At 33.2% G+C, this 20,482-nt stretch overlaps 1 protein-coding gene across 1 annotated transcript in view; it reads left to right on the forward strand.

Moving 5' to 3' along the window:
- The window catches only part of LOC129231927 (4-hydroxy-2-oxoglutarate aldolase, mitochondrial-like), a 39,433-nt gene extending 35,041 nt beyond the window's left edge, over positions 1-4,392 (forward strand). The window contains exon 7 of the mRNA XM_054866278.1: positions 3,781-4,392. Coding sequence (XP_054722253.1) covers positions 3,781-3,939 — 159 coding nt within the window. The 3' untranslated portion in view covers positions 3,940-4,392. The remainder of the gene's footprint in view (positions 1-3,780) is intronic.
- Positions 4,393-20,482: the final 16,090 nt, after the last annotated feature.

Here is a 20,482-nt window from a genome sequence, read left to right on the forward strand (position 1 = left end):
TTTTAAAAACCCAGCTTTAGTTGGATAGTTGGTTTTCTTTTTTTTGGGGGGGGGGGGTATTTTTAAAAACCCAAAAAACCCTGGGTCCATGGGCTTTTTAAAAAAAACCCCGGGGTTTTGCCAACCCTGATTTACACCTCTTGAAAGTTTGGAATAAGTTCTTTGCTGTTAACTAGGAACAGTGTGCTAGTAACTTACACTACAAAAGTAATAAAGCTACTTTTATTATACCGTATTACCTGGCGTTATCCGGCATGCTGGAAAAAAGAGAGGTGGATCAGCATGCGGGATAATTTGAGGTTTATTTTGCAACAAAATAAAAGCAAGTTTCCCCATTCAGTTCCAATTGTGTATTGCGTATAATATGTGCTTGTTATTTATGGTAGGTCATTATTAACGGATTTAATTATATGCCAATAAAGTGATGAATTCAGAAGCTATTATTGTTACTGCAATTCGTTCATAATTTTTTTGAAATAAATTATTTTAGGTTCCTTTTAGAGTAATGAGTTTAATTTTTATTTATTGAATAGCTATGGTAAATTCTTTAGCACTGGCTTAGGGGCAGTAACCTACTGCTTAAATGTTTGCTTAGTTTTAATTTAATTTTTATAAAATTATTTGTTATTTAATAATGCTTTTTTTGTTAAAGTAACAAATGACATTGTTAGTTAATACTTTACAAAATTAAACTGTTTATTAATACTAATAAGATATGTATAGAGCTTATATTGTTTTTTTAAGCAGAACATATATTTTTTATAGTTATTTTATTTCCTATCCTCGATTTCTCTTGCATGTTATTGAAAATCTGGTGACCCTCCAATTTTGCGGCATGCCGGAAAATGCAGGGCAATGCGGTATTTTCATTTGTGCATAAATCATTTTTTTTTTCAAAACTCTTTTTTTATTTCATGGAAATAACAATAAGGTTTCCACATGGTTGTACAATAACTCCTTGAACACATTTATGCCATACCATGCCAAGTTTGATAGGGGGAGGGGAGAGAAAAGGAAAAAGAAAGAAAAACGTAGACTCTTTTCATTGCATTTATTTTCTGTTTTAGAACTTTTGTTGAAATAAATTTTCTGTTTAAGAAAATTTTCTACTGAACCATGAATGTAAGCAATTGTAGGAAATACGTATGAAATAAAAAAACATTATATTATTTTTGCCTTTTTTTTTAGAAGAAAGAAAAAGAAAGAAAAGCGTAGACTCTTTTCATTGCATTTATTTTCTGTTTTAGAACTTTTGTTGAAATAAATTTTCTGTTTAAGAAAATTTTCTACTGAACCATGAATGTAAGCAAATGTAGGAAATACGTATGAAATAAAAAAACATTATATTATTTTTGCCTTTATTTTTTTTTTTTTTTTTTTTTGTATTTTTCTTCTGTGATCATTACTACTTGATATTACTGTAAATCAGATGAAGACATTGGTAACAATTGTAAACAATATTGATAAAGCACAAATTAGCAAATTTATCTATGTTCATTAGAGTCTAGTTTATTATCTCTCTCTCTACATTCTTTACTATTGTTACTTATTTGCACATAAAGTTATTAGTTTTTTTTTTTGCATGCTCTTATCTTATATACTTAAACGAGCAATTCTTGTGGGTATGTATATATTTCGTATCTCGAAAACGGCTCTAACGATTTGGATGAAATTTTGGATTTAATTGTAAATTAGCATTCTAAGTTGATCTACATCAGTGTTTTTTCTGTAAAAAAGCGATTTTTTACAAAAAAAGGTTTTTTAATATAAAGTCTAATTAAGTTAAGCCTTGAAGTAAACTGTGAATTGACGCATCAGGCAGACGATTTGCAACCACAACAATGAAAATTTGCCAGACTTGGCTGATATTGGCCACTTTAGCTAATTTCAAACACAATTGGCTGAAAACAAATTCAAAAGCATTGTAAGTCGATGTAAGACTTTTTTCTTTTTTAAGTGAAACTATTGCTTGACCGTCCTATTTTATTTATTTATTTTCTTTTTACACTACAAATAGTTTAACATGTTTTTTTAAATCACGCATCTAAATTTTATTTCAAAGAAACGTAAGTCTTGAGACTGTTTATGTTTTGTTAAGACTGTTGGAATGGTTTGTGGATCATCAGTTTTGATGGATATCATGCTGTATGTAGCATTTTCTGGCGTAAAGTGACCAACTACACTAAAAGTACTTATTCAAAAAGAAAATCTAGATAGGGATAAAATCGTGAAACGCATCATAGTATGAAAGGAAGTATTTGGTTAAAAGCCGATTTCACCATAGCAAAACTGACTCCAAGGTCAAAATATTTTAATTACTGACAAGAAAATTGCGTAGTGGAAACAAATGTAACAGATAGTTTAAAGTATGTTGATTTTATTACATTCAGAATCTTCTTTGTTTGGTACTTTAGTGCTATAAGAAGGTCGAGTGCTTAATATTTCGTTAACGTGAAGCTTTTGAAGTATATTTGGAAAAGTATTGAACCTTAAAAAAACACGAGTTGACAAAAAATAATTCTTTTAAAGCCGAGCGAGGCTCGGTCGTCCAGGTACTTACTATTGTTTAAGCAAGCATGCTAATCTTGATCCTCTTTCATGAACAGTTCAAAAGCACAACATAAAAGAAATTAATTAATGTTGGAAAACCTTATCCTTGAAAAATCAATAACTAAGTAAAGTTGTTTGAAAAACTTGATCTTCACAACATTGCAACTCTTACAATCTATTGGGAGAGAAGCACTAACACTGCCAGACAATGAATATGTGGCCAGCAGAATAATTTTTCGTAAGGAGTATTTATTCATTTGGCAGAAGACCTAGCGGAAAAACTTCCAAATCAAAACAAGCTAAGGGGGTTGAGGATTACTGACCAGGAGTTTGTTGGCCTAATACATAGATGGGACCTCTATTAAGGGGGGAAACCAGTTAGGAGGCCAAAATTTTTTTGTTTTTCATGAATTTTTTTAACAGGAAAGAAATAATCAGAATGTTTTTAAACTTGGAAGATATTATATTTATCTTTCGAAGTACACCTTGTAATTTTTTGAAGTCATTTCCAACAGAATTAGTGGAGTTAGAAGTTGTTGTCCATGGGCAGTTGTTGAGCTTGTTGCTGGTGGGCATTACCAAAGCCACAATTTTGGACTGCAATCATTGCAATTTTTCTTTCTTGTAAACAACACATTTCCTAAGATTATGAACCTAATTGTAATCAAAAAAGTTGAAAATTGCACGTTTTTGAGGTGATTGATTACAATGTTATGTTTTTCTACCATTTTTTTTTTCAAATTTCTTTCATTAAAAAACTAATGTTATTAATAATATCATCAAAGAGTTAGGTTCATACAGAGTATAATTGAATAAAGAATATTCACAGCAATTTTCAGAACGATTGGTCTATAACTCTTTGAGCTAGAATGCTCACCAATTGAAAAAAACATTGTTTCGAGAAAAACGCTTTTGAAAAAATGCTATGAACGTTTTCGAATCTCCAAAATCACTTTAAGTGCTCATAGCATCGAAACTAATCGGAATTTTTCTCTGAAATTTTGGCAACAGATTCTTGAATAGTTTTACTAACATTTTATGACATTAAAAAATGGATTTTTTGACTTGTCTAAAATGGTTAAAACGTCTAACCCCCCTAAACCGTCTAACCCCCTTAGTCCATTATGTGACTAAAGTTATTTTAAACATAAAAATGTCAATTATTTTTTGGTTTCTGTCTCATTTGTAAAAGCTCTTTTATATTACTCTTTCTAATTTTCTTACATATAGGTGACGAAAAAGTATGGCATTCCCGGTGTGAAAGCAGCTATGGATCTATTGGGATATCATGGAGGATTTTGCCGCCCTCCACTAAAATCCTTAACGCCTGAAGAAGTTGCAGATCTAAAGAAAGAATTCAAAGAGAATGGGTTTTTATCTAATGAATAGGAGATAATCTTTTCCATTTTCAAGAACTTATGGAACTAGATATTTATCAAGGATGTGTGTGTGTGTGTGTGTGTGGAATAACTATACCATTTTCTTGCATCTAAGTCAAAAGTGCCAATTATTTTTTTTTGCCTTTTTTTTAGCTTATTCTGAAACAATACCATAACTTCTAGTCCAATTTTTTTAGTGCTTAATAGATTGATAGATTCCAAAGATAATTTTTCTAATTTGCTTACTTCAATCCTAACCCCAAATATAAGTTCCAATCAGTTGAATTACTCCCGCATAAAATATACAGAGCGACACACTTTCTTAAAAGAAATAGTAACTTAAATCCTGACCCCAAATATAACACCACTGTATAAACCCCTACCTCTAAAATAAGCCCTAGCTAAGATGGTCATTCAAAAGAACGCCTTTGACACAGCTCCCAGAATTAGGGGGGGGGGGAGCTTATTCCTATATATATATATATATATATATATATATATATATATATATATATATATATATATATATATAACCAAGTGCAGACACAAAAATATGCACATTTGAAATGAAACAAATGGATGTGCTTGTGACAAATTAGAATCTTCATTATTTTTTTTTAATATAATGCATTAGGCATTAGAAACGATTGTTTAGCTTTTCGTAATAAGTTTTGAAAATAATAAATTGTAATTCTTAGATGAAATGAATGGAAAAAAGGAAAAAAAAAAGAACTATTCCGTTGAGCAAAGCAAAGGAATTTTAAAACGCTGTAGGAGTAAAAACCTCACAGCTTTCTGCAAAGAACAGAAATTATATCTTGGAAATTGTGATCAGTGTAAAGACAACAACATCAAAGGCAGATCCAATCTTTGGTTTCAGAAGGGATTATTATTAAAACATGACTACACGGAAATCGGAATGAGGTAAATAAGTAATATTTGTGCACAAATAGGTGTGCTGGGGCCTACTTTCTGTAATTTCTGAAAACCGAAGTCCTGAAAACTCGTTTTGGTTATGTTTGGTTTCTTTAACCCATTAACCGCCGAAACTCGAAATCGTTATTTTTTTTTTGATAAAAATCATAAAAGTTATCATTCTGAACCTATATAGTAGTAATATGCTTTAAAAAGAACAAAAATGCACTTACTTTTACAAATATAGGGTGTTGCGTTGACGCAACGTCAGCGGAAAAGGAGTATTAATGCTAAGTAGTTTTATCAGGAATTCTTCAGCAGTTTCAATGCTTTTTATGCATAGAAAATTTTTATAAGCTTAGTTATGGTTCTTAACCATGCCGAGCACTTTAGAAGAAACTGAAATTTATATAAAATAAGCACATAAATGCATTTTAGAAAATTTAAATTTTAACGAAACATCAATTTTTTATAGTTACACATGAAGAGCTTCGCTGCAATCGTGATGAAGTGCAACCTTACACACATTGCAGCGATAAATAGTTTGGCTGTGGCAATTCTTGCAGCGGAGTCTTTTATTGTCTGTCGACCTTACGATAAAATGTCCCCCAGATACAGGCATTAGTAAGCTGAATTTGCTTGGCCGTCCTGTAGCTAGACTTTTCTTTTTCATGTCACTATCATAAGGGGTCTGTAAAAGATGAAGTGCAACCTCTCGCCTAAAATCCAATAGTGACTTTCTATTTTCTTCTTTCGATAGTCTTGAAAGTTTCCAAGCATTGGTTAATGCAACATCAATATAATTGGAGAATATTGGCCACCACCATTTTTTCCCTCGGACTCTAATTCTGTAATTTGAAACTAAATTGTCACAGAAATTAACACCCCCCATTTTCATGTTGTATTCCTCAATTATACAAGGTTGAGGAACAGAAATCTTCTTCTGGTTTCTGGAATAGCGAGAAACGTTTTTGACAGGCGCAATTTTACCATAGGTTGAACCCATAGTCACAACTTCGTTGTCATTCCATCGTTTTTGCTGGGCATATAAATTTGTTTGTTCTACAAGATGCGATAAAACATTGGAATCAAAAAAAAAGATTAAAAATATCAACACTAGCTTTACCTTCTAGTGTATCTTACAGCTTGAATGGGGACCTGTTCTTCATTTTTTGGTTGATACCTATCAATTGGTTCCTGTTTTGTCCATCGCCAATCTTCTGTTTTTCGTTTTTTTACTACGGAATTTGAAACAATTGAACCTTTTTTTACGTGGACTTCAACTTCGCCTGCAGTATCGCCCGGTAAAACTTCATTATCATTATTTAAAATGTTGTCATTACCTTCTTCTTCATCACTAGCTTCTGTTATTTCTGGTTGTACAACAACAATATCTGTTTCTTCATTTTCATTATCATCATCATCTGAGTTTTGTTCGAAAATCTGTTCCAATGCTTCTTCCAAAGTTAGATATCTTGTTCTGGGCATTTCGAAAGGCAGAGACGAAAAAAAAGCTTCCACAGTCAAAACGCGCAGAATAAAAATGAAATATAGTTCTACGCAACGCCAGTTTTTACTCCCCCCCCTCCCCAGCAGAAGCAGTTTCTTTGAGGAATAATCTGATAAAAAGTGACCTTGACTAAAAGTATTTCATATCTAAACCAAAACTTTTTTTATTTTTATTTTTTCTGACAGAAAACTGGATCACAAATTTAGTCAAAAAAAAAAAAAAAAAACCATGTGAGAGAAACAATTTTTATCATACATAAAAAAAGAAATTTAAAGCAATTTTTTATTTAACATATTTCTACTAATATTCTTAAATTCAAATTAGCAATCGATAAAAAAATTAGATTTCAAGTTTAGTTTCTATGGATATTTATTATAACCGTTGCGTAAACGCAACACCAGCGGGTAATGGGTTAAAGGAAACCATGACCCCTGGATCTGTACTCAAAGACAAACGTGTGTTGAGGGTTTTGCTCATTTTGACTTATCAAAAGGATGTAAATGTTTTGAGTCAAAATATATTTCTTAAACTTTAATAATTGTATTGCTTAGCTGACTAAATATGTTTTTCTGAGTACAAATAAATACAAATTGTTGCTCATTAAAAATAAATAAGCTCTAGCTTATCATTTGAAACAAAAATTAAAGTAAAACCAGGTTTGATTTTTTGGGCAAGCATGGTATAAAAAGCTTTTTTTTTTAAATATCCTTTTTGCTAGTTCATACAAAAATTTAAAAAATCTATGTATGTATGGTGTGAATATTGTTATAGCTTCTCTAAATAGCATTGTTACTAAAAGATGAAAAGTGTTATATTTTTATAATAAAGTTACTATTTTTCTAATCCAGCTGTTGATTATTTAATACAAACATCCTTTGATTATCACATTAAACCTTTTTATAAAATTATTAAATATCTTTCAAAGTTGTTCAATTTCTTTCTGTAGTTTTTCGCATCATGTAATTCATGCAAATTCCTTTTTATGTTTCACCTCTGCATGCGTCTTTACTGTTTTCTTCACTGTTGTTTTAAATCTTAGGTATATAGTGGACTCTCTCTATCTGAACACTCCCTAATGTGAACACCCTGATGTTCTCAACACATTTTGATGATCCCGGCTTAACTTGGCATAGGCTGACGTCTCTGTACTCTGAACACCCCAGTATTGTGAGCGCTATTTAAGAGCATTAAAAAGACGAAGAAAAGAAGAAGAAAAATTATTTTTACAGATATTGCTGCATTAAATAAAATGTTCAACTAAGAAATATGAATCTGAAGTTTTAGCCACTAAACTAGTATTTCAAGAATCCAACCATTATATCAAACAGTGTTCAAAACCTTTAAAGTAAAATGTGGATTGAGAATCATGCGGAAACATTTTCACTTGGATGATAACATGTACCTTGCATGAGAATACTCAATGCAAAAACAGATTGAAAATTACTCTTTTTCCCCCCTCCAGACATTATACCAACATCTGTATTGTAATACTTTACTGTTGAATGTTATGTAAAGTTTTTTAATTTAAAAAAGAATTAACTAATACAAGAGTTTAGGTTCAACTGAGTTGAGTCAGACATTGCACTAGCCACAAATACCAAATTCAGCACCTCTATCTCAGTAACTGGTAGCAGCGTACATAGACTTCTGTGCGCCTCCTCCCTCCCGCAAGATTTATAAGTGCGCCCCCTCCCCCGGCCTTCCATTAGAAATTTTTAAAAAATAACTGTAACATAGCGTAATTTTTTCAGAGTATGTGCCCTCACACTTCTTGCCGCCCAGCCCTGGAGGTTGCAGGGCGGGCTATGTACCCCGCTGCTAACTGACATAGCATAGCTCACTAGGCAATAGGGCTCGACCGATGGCTATTTTTGGCCGATGCCGATTGTTGGCCGCTGGTTCAAAGATGACTGATTTTTATTTTTTTTGTTTCAAATTGCCGATGGCCGATGGGATCACCTAACTAAAGAACGGCCGAAATGTAGGTTTCAAACATTTTTAAGGAACAAAAAAGTATTCAGCACATTGTAGATATGGATGGCAAATCATATTTAAAAAAAATGGATAAATAAATATGTTAGCTAGATAGAGGCCACTGACACATTTATATTTCTTATTTTTTTGAATGAAAATATTATGTCGAAAATCACAGCCAAGTATAGAAAATATACATGGGTCGCAGAACTATGTTTCTTCTAAAAGAAGAGGAAAGAGAGAGAGAGCGATTTGAAGACTTATAATGAAAAGTCATTCCAACATTTAAATGTTCATAGGAGAAACGGAAGTAAAACAAAACTTTAACTAGAGATTTATTGTTTTTCAACAAATTAAAAAAAGAATTAAGAACTGAATTATTAAAATATTACTGTCAGATTACTTTTAAATGTTAATGTTGCTGGAGAAGGAAGTTTTTCCACAAAATATTTATTTAAATAAATGAAAAAAAAAAAAAAATAGGGACGTAGCCAAAGAGGGGAAAGAAAAGCAGTCCTTGAAAACGCGATTGTAGGTCATCAACCAACGACGGCCTACACTCGCGTTTTCAAGATTTCGAAAAAATGCTGGAGCAATGGCTCATAGCCCTATCTACTCAACTTTCGAAAATTGTCTAAAATTGCGTTTTTGGGATTTCAATTTCTAAAAACTGGCAACAATTTGAACTGATTTTGTGCACTATAATATAACTTTCATTTATTGTATTAAAAAAAATGTGTTTGTTAACCAATTATCGGACATTTAAATTTGCTTGCTATTCGGTTGCTGAATATTGAAGCATTCGAACGAACCAAATATTCGGTTTGTCTGCCGACTAAGCAGTATATCGAATACCAACGGAATATTCGATGCATCTCTAATTTGAAGTAATATATAATAAATTTTATTTCAAGTTTTCTATGAAGAATTACCATTATTTTCCATTGTTTAAGAAATATATATTTTTTTTTAAATGTGTTTGTCCGAAAACAAGTCGTTTCAAATTTTTAATAATTTTTTGAATGAAACAAGAAGTGTGATTATCCGATACAATTGATGAAATCTTAAGCAAACGCCCACATTCTACGATACAAAATGAAAAAAAATGTCAGGTGAATATTAAATAATTTAGTTTTTTGTCTCCCCTGTAAAATTAGTTTCGATGGAGATGTCTGGTTTTCAAACTCATCGATTCAAATAAGTAGAACCTCTCAATAAGGGTCACTAAGGGGACCGGAAATTTTGTTCCTTAAATAGAGGTGTCCCTTCGGAGGTATATGAAATATGCATGCACAGTACATCAACTCAGTATAATTTCATCCTAAACATCAACTATTAGCATTTAAGATAAAGTGCTGAAAATGATTTATACTGAATGCAACTTAAAATAATTAAATTTCAAATGTTATTCTTTAAATAATTGAAATTTAATAAAAAAAATTTGGCAATGGTATAGTTTTGTTACATACATGAATTATTTTGAAGTAATTCCATGTCTGTGTACATGAATGTACATGAAAGTGTTCGATTTCATGCAATTAAAATTTAATATGATATAAATTTCAATTAGAGTTGACATTTCAAGTTTTTTACACAAAGCTATTCATGAGCCGTTGATTATCCTTCGGCTGTTAGCCTACTTGAAAAAAATACTAAGAGGGGAAAACATGCATGCAAATTTTAGCAAGAAGTTCACAGTACATCACATTTGTACACGTTAATGTCCAACTTATATCCGTTAAATTTTAGATTCTTAAATTCCAGTAAATTCAATGTTTTGTATGATGCATTTATACATTTATTGTTGTAAGTTTTCTCTGTAACTGTCCTTTAAATAGAGTGTCCCTCTTCAAGGCAAATTCAATATCAATTCAGAGGCAAATAAATGGAAGTCCTGATTCAAAGGGATTGGGACCAGAAAAAAGTCCCTTAAATAGAGGTGTCCCTTAAATGAAGGTGTCCCTTACAGGAGGTACTACTGCATACAGTGTGGTCCAAAAGTGGGCGTGCCACCCCCCTCCCCCTTTAATATCAACATTACGTTAGTTATTGTTGAATGTTTGTCATATACAGTTATTTTGAAGTCTTAAGAATCATTAACATTGGCAAAACTCCGTACATGTAGTAACGCAGCTGAATTCTGCAGCATGTTCTCGTAGATATTTTGCGGAATTTAGTGGTGCAGCCAGGGGAGAGGCCCTCAACCTCCCAGGACACACACTACCAATCCTAATAAGATAGTTTGTGAGGTTGGGTATCACAAAAAAAAAAAAAAAAAAAAAAACACCCAAAAGGTTTCTTCTGGCGACTCTACTAGCGGAGTTTCCGGGATTCGGAGGTGTTTTGCCGAAAAAAAACATCTGTAACAACATGTTGCAGAAGTGCCTCTTATGACTCCAAAGTAACTGTGCATAACAGAAATTCAACCATGACTAACGAAATGTTGAAAATGAAAGGGGTTGGTGGAGGGGTACTTTTCAGAGCACTCTAGTTTGAAAGAAGTTACAACGATAAAAGTTACTCATCGGAGCGGAAGTAATTTTGCGCTTGGTACTTTGATTTTTTTTTTTCATTGTATTCTTAGTTTAGAGATGCTTACGTGGTCTAGTAATTGAGATTGCTGTCTTTCACTCATGCAACCCAGGTTCGATTCCTGGCGTAAGAAGAATTTGACCACTTCACTCACGAAATGTGGGAATGCACGCTATTCCTAGCATAAATAATTGAATAGAAAGGCATGAGGACAGAGGCCCAGCGAAGATGGGGTTTTGGGGGTGAAAACAATCCCTAGAGGCATTGGTTTTAACGTAAATGCAAAGTCTAATACAGTAGTTTATGCATATGAAAGAGCTGCTTTGATTAAAAGACCCCTTTAAGAACGTATTTTTGATCAAAAAACCCCTCCATAAGGTATTTCTGGCTGCGCTAGTGCATGAGGAATAAACAAGTTGATAAGCAACATTTTATGTCTAATGTTAGCAAAACGAATGAGCATTTCGAGGACATAAACATTGCATTTTTCCCTTGTTCGATATGAATTGGAGCTCAACCACCTAAAATGTTTTTAACTTGATGGAGATATTTGAACTCTGACTTACTTGAGCTGGTGTATATTTCTGTACCTTGGAGCAACAACAATCAGTGTCACATTTTAACGAAGTAAATGTATGATGGAAACCTGTCCGCGAAATAATCCACTTTTTGGTACAACTACAACCAATGTAATCCAGCACTCTGATATTGAGTTATGGAAATCACATTTAACGAAATCCTGTAATTTTTGTTTTTTCAACTACCAGTATTTTTATTTTGAGCGAAAACAAGCAATTTCTCTTGCAATTCAATTGCAATTAAAATCATTTTAAATTAACTTTATACTTGAAAACAAATAGTTGTTTTCGTCTGTTATTTTGTGCGGCACACAATGCCTCTTCTACTTAACCTCCTTTCAAAATATCATCGCGTTTCAATAACTTGTTTTTATTTTATGGGAGTGGGGATACACTCTCTTCGTGTTTATTTACTGTTCTGTACGTACTTACAACGATATTTTTGCTGATATAACATAGATCAGTGGTTTTAAACCTATTCACTACTGAGGACCACTTGGTACTCTTCCGAATCGAAAGCGGACCACATACGATAGGAATAGTATTTTAGTAATGAATTTGAAAATTTTCTTTGAAACATTTAATTACAACTATAAAAATGATATGGATTGGCTTTCACTATCTGTTCGCGGACTACATGAAAATTGCTCGCGGACCACAGGTGGCAAAGCACTGTCGTGGATGACAGATGACGTATTCAACACTCATGTTTTGTCAGGGGTAAAACTGCTTCATCATTAACTTAATTACTAACCACTTTGTTGCTTATGTTTTGAAACACAGTAAAGTTATTCCAATTAGAATCAGGATGGAATGAAGGATCAATGTGGGGAACTCAGAACAGCAAATCACTTTCTTTCAGCCAGCACCATCTTCTTCACGGCAGGATTATCCTCCAGCTCCATCTCCTTCAACAGCTCCTCGAAAATCTCCTGGGAGGACTGTGGAAGAGTATGCTTGAGATAGATCTCTTCCACCTCGTTCCTTTGTTCTTCATAAGCTTTCCTCATCGCTGACAAGACCTCCTCCCTCCTAGCTTCGAACAGACAATCCAAGTCATTGCTCAAGTCATTGTCGTCCCTGTCTCACAACGGAGGACTGCACCGCCGCACAGTGGGGCGAAAACACCAAAAAGCGCTTAAAAGTGTTTTTAAACCTCTCTCGCTTGCTTGTTTACTGAGGCATGTTATAATGGATTCTTCTCGATTTGTGTGGGCTCTAAGTCCAAAGATCGCAGGTTTACGCAGCTAATTCCTTTTCAGGGTATTTCTACAGACCATTGGTGACTAATTAATATTAATTTCTAAGAGGACATAAGAGGACATTTTTTTGTAGAGCGTTTTTGAAAAAAATAACTTTGAATTCCCCAGTTTTCGGTAGTGATCAAAACCAATTATCTGTTTGAATGTTCCATTATTCTTTCTTTTGTTCTTTTACTATCGTCGGACACGAGAGAAATTAAATATACCCGCCATTAATAAGAAAAAAAAATATATAGATTGCTTCAAAGCAATTTGTTTAAATCCCCTTCATTCATGGTTTTTCACCTTCTAAAGCCTATCTTTAGCTTCGTAGTGGAAGAAGGACTCTAAAATTTCAGTTCTGATCGCCTAAGATATAGGCCTGTGCAAATATATTAATCCGCAATTGGTTGAATATAGAAAAAAAATTACCCTTTTAAGCGGTTTTTTGTCGTTTTCGCCCCACTGTGCGCCGTGAGAGCGAAAGCCAAGTACAAGAAGGCAGTGATCATTTTTAGAAGAAATTAAGTAAGTGCACAATGCCTCGGAGCGGACACTTTTATATGGGTCTAATTAAACTTTCCTCTAATTTCCCCCTTTCCCGTTTTTTTTGACGTGAACGTTGAACTTGAGCGATTTTAATCAAATGATCTTTCAACTCGCTCATCTACACGATGGTTATCTGTCTCTCCATAAAAAGGGTATTTACTTCAAATCGTCAATCTACGAACGCGAGTTTTCACACGATCTAAATATTTCAAGAAAGTTATTATAGCATTTGCTTTGCAACGAAGTATCACTTAGTTAGTAGCATCCAGCTGGTTGAGTTGGGATTTGTTATGGACTGGCTTTTTAAACCACAGATTTAGTGTCCAACAAGATAGGACTGTTTGAAATAATTTGCTTGGGAAGCAAATATGACAGCGAAATACCAATTCCAACGACATCACCTGAGAATATTTTTCTGCACACATAATGCACTTTTTGCTTATAACTACACTAAATTTTTATTCTTATTAATGAAATGTAAATCGTTGAGCATTTTTCCTTTTTTAATATAAAGTGTTTGAGTACTGGAAGCTTGTAGTTACACGATTGTGTTTGTGAAATGTTTAGGATTTAATGAAGTTTTCCAAAAGTGGAGATACACTTTTGATGAATATTTATTGCGATGTTATACATAACATATACATGAAAGAGAAAGATTGTGTGGGAGAGAAAGAAAAGAACTTAAAACAAGTTTTTTCCGTAATTTTTTCTTCAAACTTGCTTTTGCAATATAAAATACAGTCAAACCACCCTTAACGGATTCTCCCAAATAGCGGACACTCCCCGTTAGTGGACAGTTTCTGAATCCCCAGACCCTCGAGATGGGCGTATAATGTATTTCACTCCTCGTTAGCGGACAGTAAATCAGCCGAGTTTCGTTTTATTTTTCTGTGTCTGGTAAGCTTTTGCTGAGCACTGTTTTTGTGGCAAGCATTTTTTCTACTCCTTTACGAAGTTCTGGGGCTAACCAGTACCGATAAAAAGGGTTAACACCCCTTTTTCTACAAAAACAGGAGCCATTCGAGTCAATGTTTTAGTCGAAGCTTATGAAAGTTTTGTTTTCATTTCATGCACGAAGTTCCAGCAAAAAGCAAAAGAAATAAATCTTTCTCCTTTTACACAGTACTTTGCTTTATCAGTTTGCATGGGAGAGAAAAAATACTCTCGTGCAACTTAACGGCATCCCCCGTCCTAGGTCAGATTAATTAGTCCTAGGATAGACTAATATGCATCGCTCCCTACTGTATAGTACTAAATAGGATGTTATTTTTGGAAAAATAAAAATTCTTAGTAGCAATTTTCAAAATTTTAATCGAACCTAACCTATAAACCTATTTCATGTACATACCCAACTAAGTTTCAGCGTATACTTTTTTTTAAATTTATGCACAGTACAACTAATATACTTTTATGAGCACAGCACTGATTGTTGGAAATAAAACTACCATTTACCAAGAAAGTGAATTAAAAGTGTGCAGAATTACGTTCGGAATCCACATTTTTAACATTAAAAATATGGAGTAGTCCCTCCCCTCTTTTTTTCAATCAAATTCACTTTAAGCACCGAAAATTACCCTCTATATATTTTTTTATCAGCCCTCTCTCACTCTCTCCCCACAGATATAAACTAGAAATTTAAAAGAAATTCTATTTCGCTGAACAAAAAAATGAGTCTCAAAAATGTCTGTAGTGGTCAGCAAGAGTAATTCTAAAAAGCTTGCCTTGCATTTTCGAACTGTTACTGCAATGAAAACTAAACTACGAATGCGGTTATTTTCACTTAGCCTCAGCGAGCGTGACAGCAAAAGTCATTTTCCGTCAATCTGAATGAAATCCATCGCTGTAGGAAACAACTTAGGCTAAAAGGAACACTAAGATTTAAGAAAAAGCGCTTTTCTTTCTTTCTTTCTTTTTTTTTGACTAGAAAAAATTTGAACCGAGATAAGTACTATAAAACTGTCTTAAGACGCTGAACTTTCATTATATTAAAACGCAAGCTGTGGTTTAAAAACAGAAATACAATAGTTAAGTGTTGAAAATTAATACGGAATTAAAAAAAAAAAAAAAAAAGCTTTCTTTTTAACAGAAAACCCCGAACATAAAATTCGGTATCATGACTGAAATCAGATTAAAAATGTGGTTTCTAAATTATTCTTCATTTTCTCTTCCACCAAAAATTTCTTCTGATATAGGTTCATCGTCCGAGAATCTTAATATATAAAAATCAATGTCCTGAGATAACATATATATACATATATATATATATATATCAACGCACAGCCGAAACCGCTGAAGCTTCAGACTTGAAATTTGGCAGGCATGTCCGCATGATTACGAAAGTAACAACTAAGAAAGGATTTTTCGAAATCTCAATTAGTTCGGGAGAAATTAATTAAAACCTCTTAACTTCTGCGAAATTAAAACCTGACATTGAATTCAAATCCCTTATTTTCGAAGGCTTTCCTCCATTGAAATCATTATTCAGTACTTCATCTCAACTTTTGGTCGATAGCGAACTATAAATTTGATATTGTTTTTGTTTCTCACGTGATTCTTCGAGGCTTTTCTCAAGTCAAATCATAATGTTTCTGTCTTTTGCTTTTATTTTTTCAAAACTAGAAACGAAGTTTTTAAGAACATCATCACAGGCGGACTATCCTTTGGAATTTAGAAGAGTGCAGTTTCCTATTAAAGTTTGCTTTGCAATAACCATTAATAAGTCACAAGGACAGACATTAAAAGTAGCAGGGATCGATTTAAGAGAAGACTTTTTTTCACACGACCAATGTTATGTAGCTTGCTCCAAAGTCAGTTCATCAAGCAGCTTAATAATTTTAGCACCAGAAAAAAAAATATAAAAATGTTGTAAACAAAAAAGTTCTTGCTTAAACATAGGTATATCAATAAAATGTGGATGACCCGTGTTAGCAAAGATAATCAATACTTTAAAAGGATCGTTAATAACAGTTAAAGATCGGTTAAGGACAAAGGCATATATGTAAGGAGTCCAGGGGCCCTGGGATCCTCCCCAAATTAGAAAAAGTTATATGTAATAAGTAATTATTATAGGGGATTTTCGAAACTAGGTGCACCAAGCACTGTTAACCCCTGCTAATTCCATTACCCGAGCAATGCCGGGTACGGGAATGCTAGTAAAAAATAACAAAACAATGATGTTTTTTCTTTGCATGTGATTATATAATAATCAACATATCAAATTGGTCAAAAAGTGCAAAACACTTCAAAATACTTAAAATAAAAGAATGGTGTTTTAAAAAATTCCCAGAAGTTCAATAAATGCGGTGTTTATGACCTCAAAATTTACTAAAATTTACTTGATTGCAAGATATGAATGTTTGATAACTGGACGAAAAGGTTCATTAAAGCTTTATGATAATGTTTCTGACCACTTTTGATAAAGATAATAAATACACATCCTCTCAGTAAATAATTTTAAAAGGGGAGAAAAATACAAAATTATTCAGAAGTCTCGTATTTATTGGTTGTTTAACTTTCAACTACTGATTGAAGACTGAGTTTTAATCCGTCAACACGACTGAATTTCTTGCGATGTTGAGAATAATATCACTCGATAATGACGGGGGGGGGGGGGGGGGCTGGAAAGTCTGGGGGTTGTCACTGCTATAATTTTTTATTATTTTTGGCAACAATTAAAACACACTACGTGACTTTCGTCACACAAAAAGCTCGCGAATCAGAATTTCAAAGCATTCGCATAAAAAGTTTCAATTCAAAAAAGTTGTTGCGATTAAAAACATTGCTACAACTTTAAAAAAGTTATATTACTCGGGGTTTTCTATCTGGATTACACGCTGATTAGAATGTTAGTGAAATTCCATATTACTTGTTTTTTTATTATAAAATTATCACCGAAACTTTCGAAAACTTGCATTAGTTGAAAGGTTATGCCCAAATTCCACAAATGTGAGCTTGCTTAAGTTCAGTCTTGAAATGAAGTTGTTAACAAGACTTGGCAACAATAAAAAAAAAAAAAAAAAAAAAAAAAAAACACTTCATCACTTCCGTTGCACAAAAAAAGCTTGCAGATCAGAATGTCAAAGCTCTCGCATAAGGGGCCATTCATTAATTACGTAAGGGTCCCGAGAGGGAGGGGGGGGGGGGGGGTTAGAAGAATCTCTACATGCCCTTACTTTGGAAGGGGCTGGGACTCAAACCCATTCTTACGTAACGTTTTCCAAGTCGATATTTTATATTAGAATTCATGCGGTCAAGTGGTGTGGCAAGTATTAAACTTCATTTGCGTCTGGAAGGTAAAAAACGTATTGAGATAAGCCTTTTTTTTTCTTAGTAAATATTTCTTTACACAAAAAGGTTCAATTCAATTACATTGAACTTAATAACGATTCCAGACTTTTTTTTTTCTTAGTAAATATTTCTTTACACAAAAAGGTTTAATTCAATAACATTGAACTTAATAACGATTCCAGTGATGTAATACTCGTTGTTTTACTGTTTTAAAAACGAAATGGAATCTTACGTAAGAATAGGGGGGAGGGGTTCGAAAAATCTTACGTACCCTTACATGGGGGGAGGGTGGGTCCAAAATTGCCAAACCCATCCTTACGGAATTAATGAATGGCGCCCCCAAAAAGTTTCACTTACAAACGTTGTGGCGATTAAAAACATTGCAACAACTTTCAAAAAATTTAGTTCACTCGGGGTTCGCAATCTGGATTACACGCTGATTAGAAAGTTACTGAAATTAACTTGTTACTTGTCATTTAACAAGAAGTTCTGTGTAGAACTAGACGAGCCTCCTTTCCCGTATACCCATACTACTAGTACCTGATCAATATTCTCAAAAATAGTTAAAATCGCAAATGATTTCAAACACATTTTTAAAATATTTTAAGCTGATTTCTAGGAATAAAATATTCCTCACTCATCTAAAAAAATTAGATGCGTAAAAAAAAAAATATATTGAACAAATAAAATAGCAGCAACTTTTAAACAAAGCAGCTAATGCACTTTTTTCCATTAAAAAAATCTTTAACAGCTTTCAAAACGAAGAAATAATAATTAAAATAAATTCGCAACTCCAGCGCTCGAATACGCTATCTTGCGGTGATTTATAAAACTGCCGGGAAAACTAAAACATTGCCACGTTGCTTTCCATGTGCGTCTGTTGACGTAAACGCAGTCAGTTTGTTCTGAGTGTTTATTAACGCAATCGATGTGTCTTAGTTCGATTTCTGTAGCTTTCAGCTACAGAAATTGTTTCGTCACTTAGTAGTATTCTCGAGCTTCTCAGAATAATGTTAGCTTTCCTTATTTCCTTCTAAAATGTGAGTTGATTGAGAAATGGTTAAAGCGAAAACACTGGATTAACAAATTTGGATAACGTTATACAAGGTGAAAATTTTTATTGTTTTGTATGAATTTGTAAGAATATGATTTTTTTTTTAATCTTAAATTAATTTAACTAACCATATTTTACAGCAGCATTCAGTTGGAATGGACGGTATGCAAAATATTTTCTTGAATATATTATCGTAGAACAAAATGAAAAATGTTTAACCCAGAAAGAATTTACTTTATTCCTTTTATTCTCAGCTGAAAGGTTTCGCCAAATTTGTTTAGGATTATAGTTTTAGTATTGTGCGAGCAAAGTTACTTTGGCGAGATGTCGCGTTTTTAGTTAAACCATTTTTAATTTTTATCATGAGTGGAATAAAATAGTAGTAAGATTACAGAATTCGATAAGTAAAAAGAAATAATGGTCAATCAACTGAAAAGAAAACTACTACCATATATCCGTGAGAATTTTGTTGATGATTTGCATAACATGACATAATTAAATCGTAACTCAGAAATTAGAAACATCAAAACAAAAAAAAAATTAAATTAACCGATTCGGGAATTTGAGAGAAATAACTCAGCTACAAATGCCAAACAATAAGCGGTAGCCAAGCAAGGCAAAGAAGTATCAGCTTCTTTTGATAATAATTTGTAATGTCATATTAAATTTTCTAGCATTAATTGTTATTCTTGTCAGGCCACAATTGTTATTTAGTTTTATCAAGAATTGATAAATATCGAATTCAACATCGTGGAAATGGCTGTTTAAAACTACGAACTACGTAGTTTGCATTAATGTTTGACGTTTAGTAATGCTTCTTGAACTTTCATTTCTTTCTACGTGGGCCAGAATATCAACAAGACTTTGAAAATTAATTTAAAAAGAATAAAGTGAAAAAAATCATGCATACGAACTAAATTTACTAGGCTTATTAGCATTTTCTTCGTTACCACGTGCGTTTGTTTTAGTTTTTTCGTCCGCCATCAGACAGTGACTGCAGTGCCCCCTATAGTTCGTTTGAGTTGCGAATAAGCTCATTAAAATAAATACATCATATCAAAAAAAAAAAAAAAAAAAAAAAAATTGAATTTTGACATCTTGAATTCAAATTATGTTTTTCGCAATCACGAGTGTGTGTATGTAAGCGTGTGTGTTTGTGTGTAGGGGGTATGTGTATGTGTGTGGGGAGGGGGTATGTGTGTAGGCATATGTGTTTGTGTCTGTGTGCAGGCATGAATGTGTGGGTAGTTGTGTGTATGTTTTTGTCTGAGTGTGTGTGTGTAGTTGTGTGTGTATGCGCGTGTGTGTAGGACATGGATGCAACCTGGAGACGGCTTTCGCTATAGGAGCAGCATCGTGAGGAACCGGTCGACGGTGATGGTGCGGAGGGTGGGGGTGAGAAAATAAAATCAAAGGACATCAAAACAGTCAAATGAAAGCAATAAGCAATCGTGATTGCTCAAAAATCGTTTCTTTTTTCCTGTTGCCAAAAAGAATTTTTTAAATGAATTAATGCACTTACCGAAATAAATAAAAACAATAAAATGTCAACTTAAAGAAATAATTTTGATTGTCAAAAAAAAAAAAAAAAAAAACGTCTGCGCATAACTTTATGTAGAAACATAAATGACTTCGAGTTTATTCGCCGAAAACTGAATACCTAAATTAAAACTTGAGCGTAAAAATAAAAACAAGTCAAATCAACAATAATTATTTCACAGTCAAAACCATAGCTGCGGAGTCGGAGTCAATCTCATTTAGGGGTAAAGAAGTCGGAGTCGAATATCTAAGAATCGGAGTCAGTCATTTTTCCTTCATGTATAAATTTTTGCCAAAGCTACGAAGTCAGATTCGAAGTCGGAGAGTCGGAGTCCGATTAATTGTCGGGCATGGGAGTCGGAGTCGGAGTCAAG

This window comes from Uloborus diversus, chromosome 1, assembly GCF_026930045.1.
Source record: "Uloborus diversus isolate 005 chromosome 1, Udiv.v.3.1, whole genome shotgun sequence".
Taxonomy (NCBI): domain Eukaryota; kingdom Metazoa; phylum Arthropoda; class Arachnida; order Araneae; family Uloboridae; genus Uloborus; species Uloborus diversus.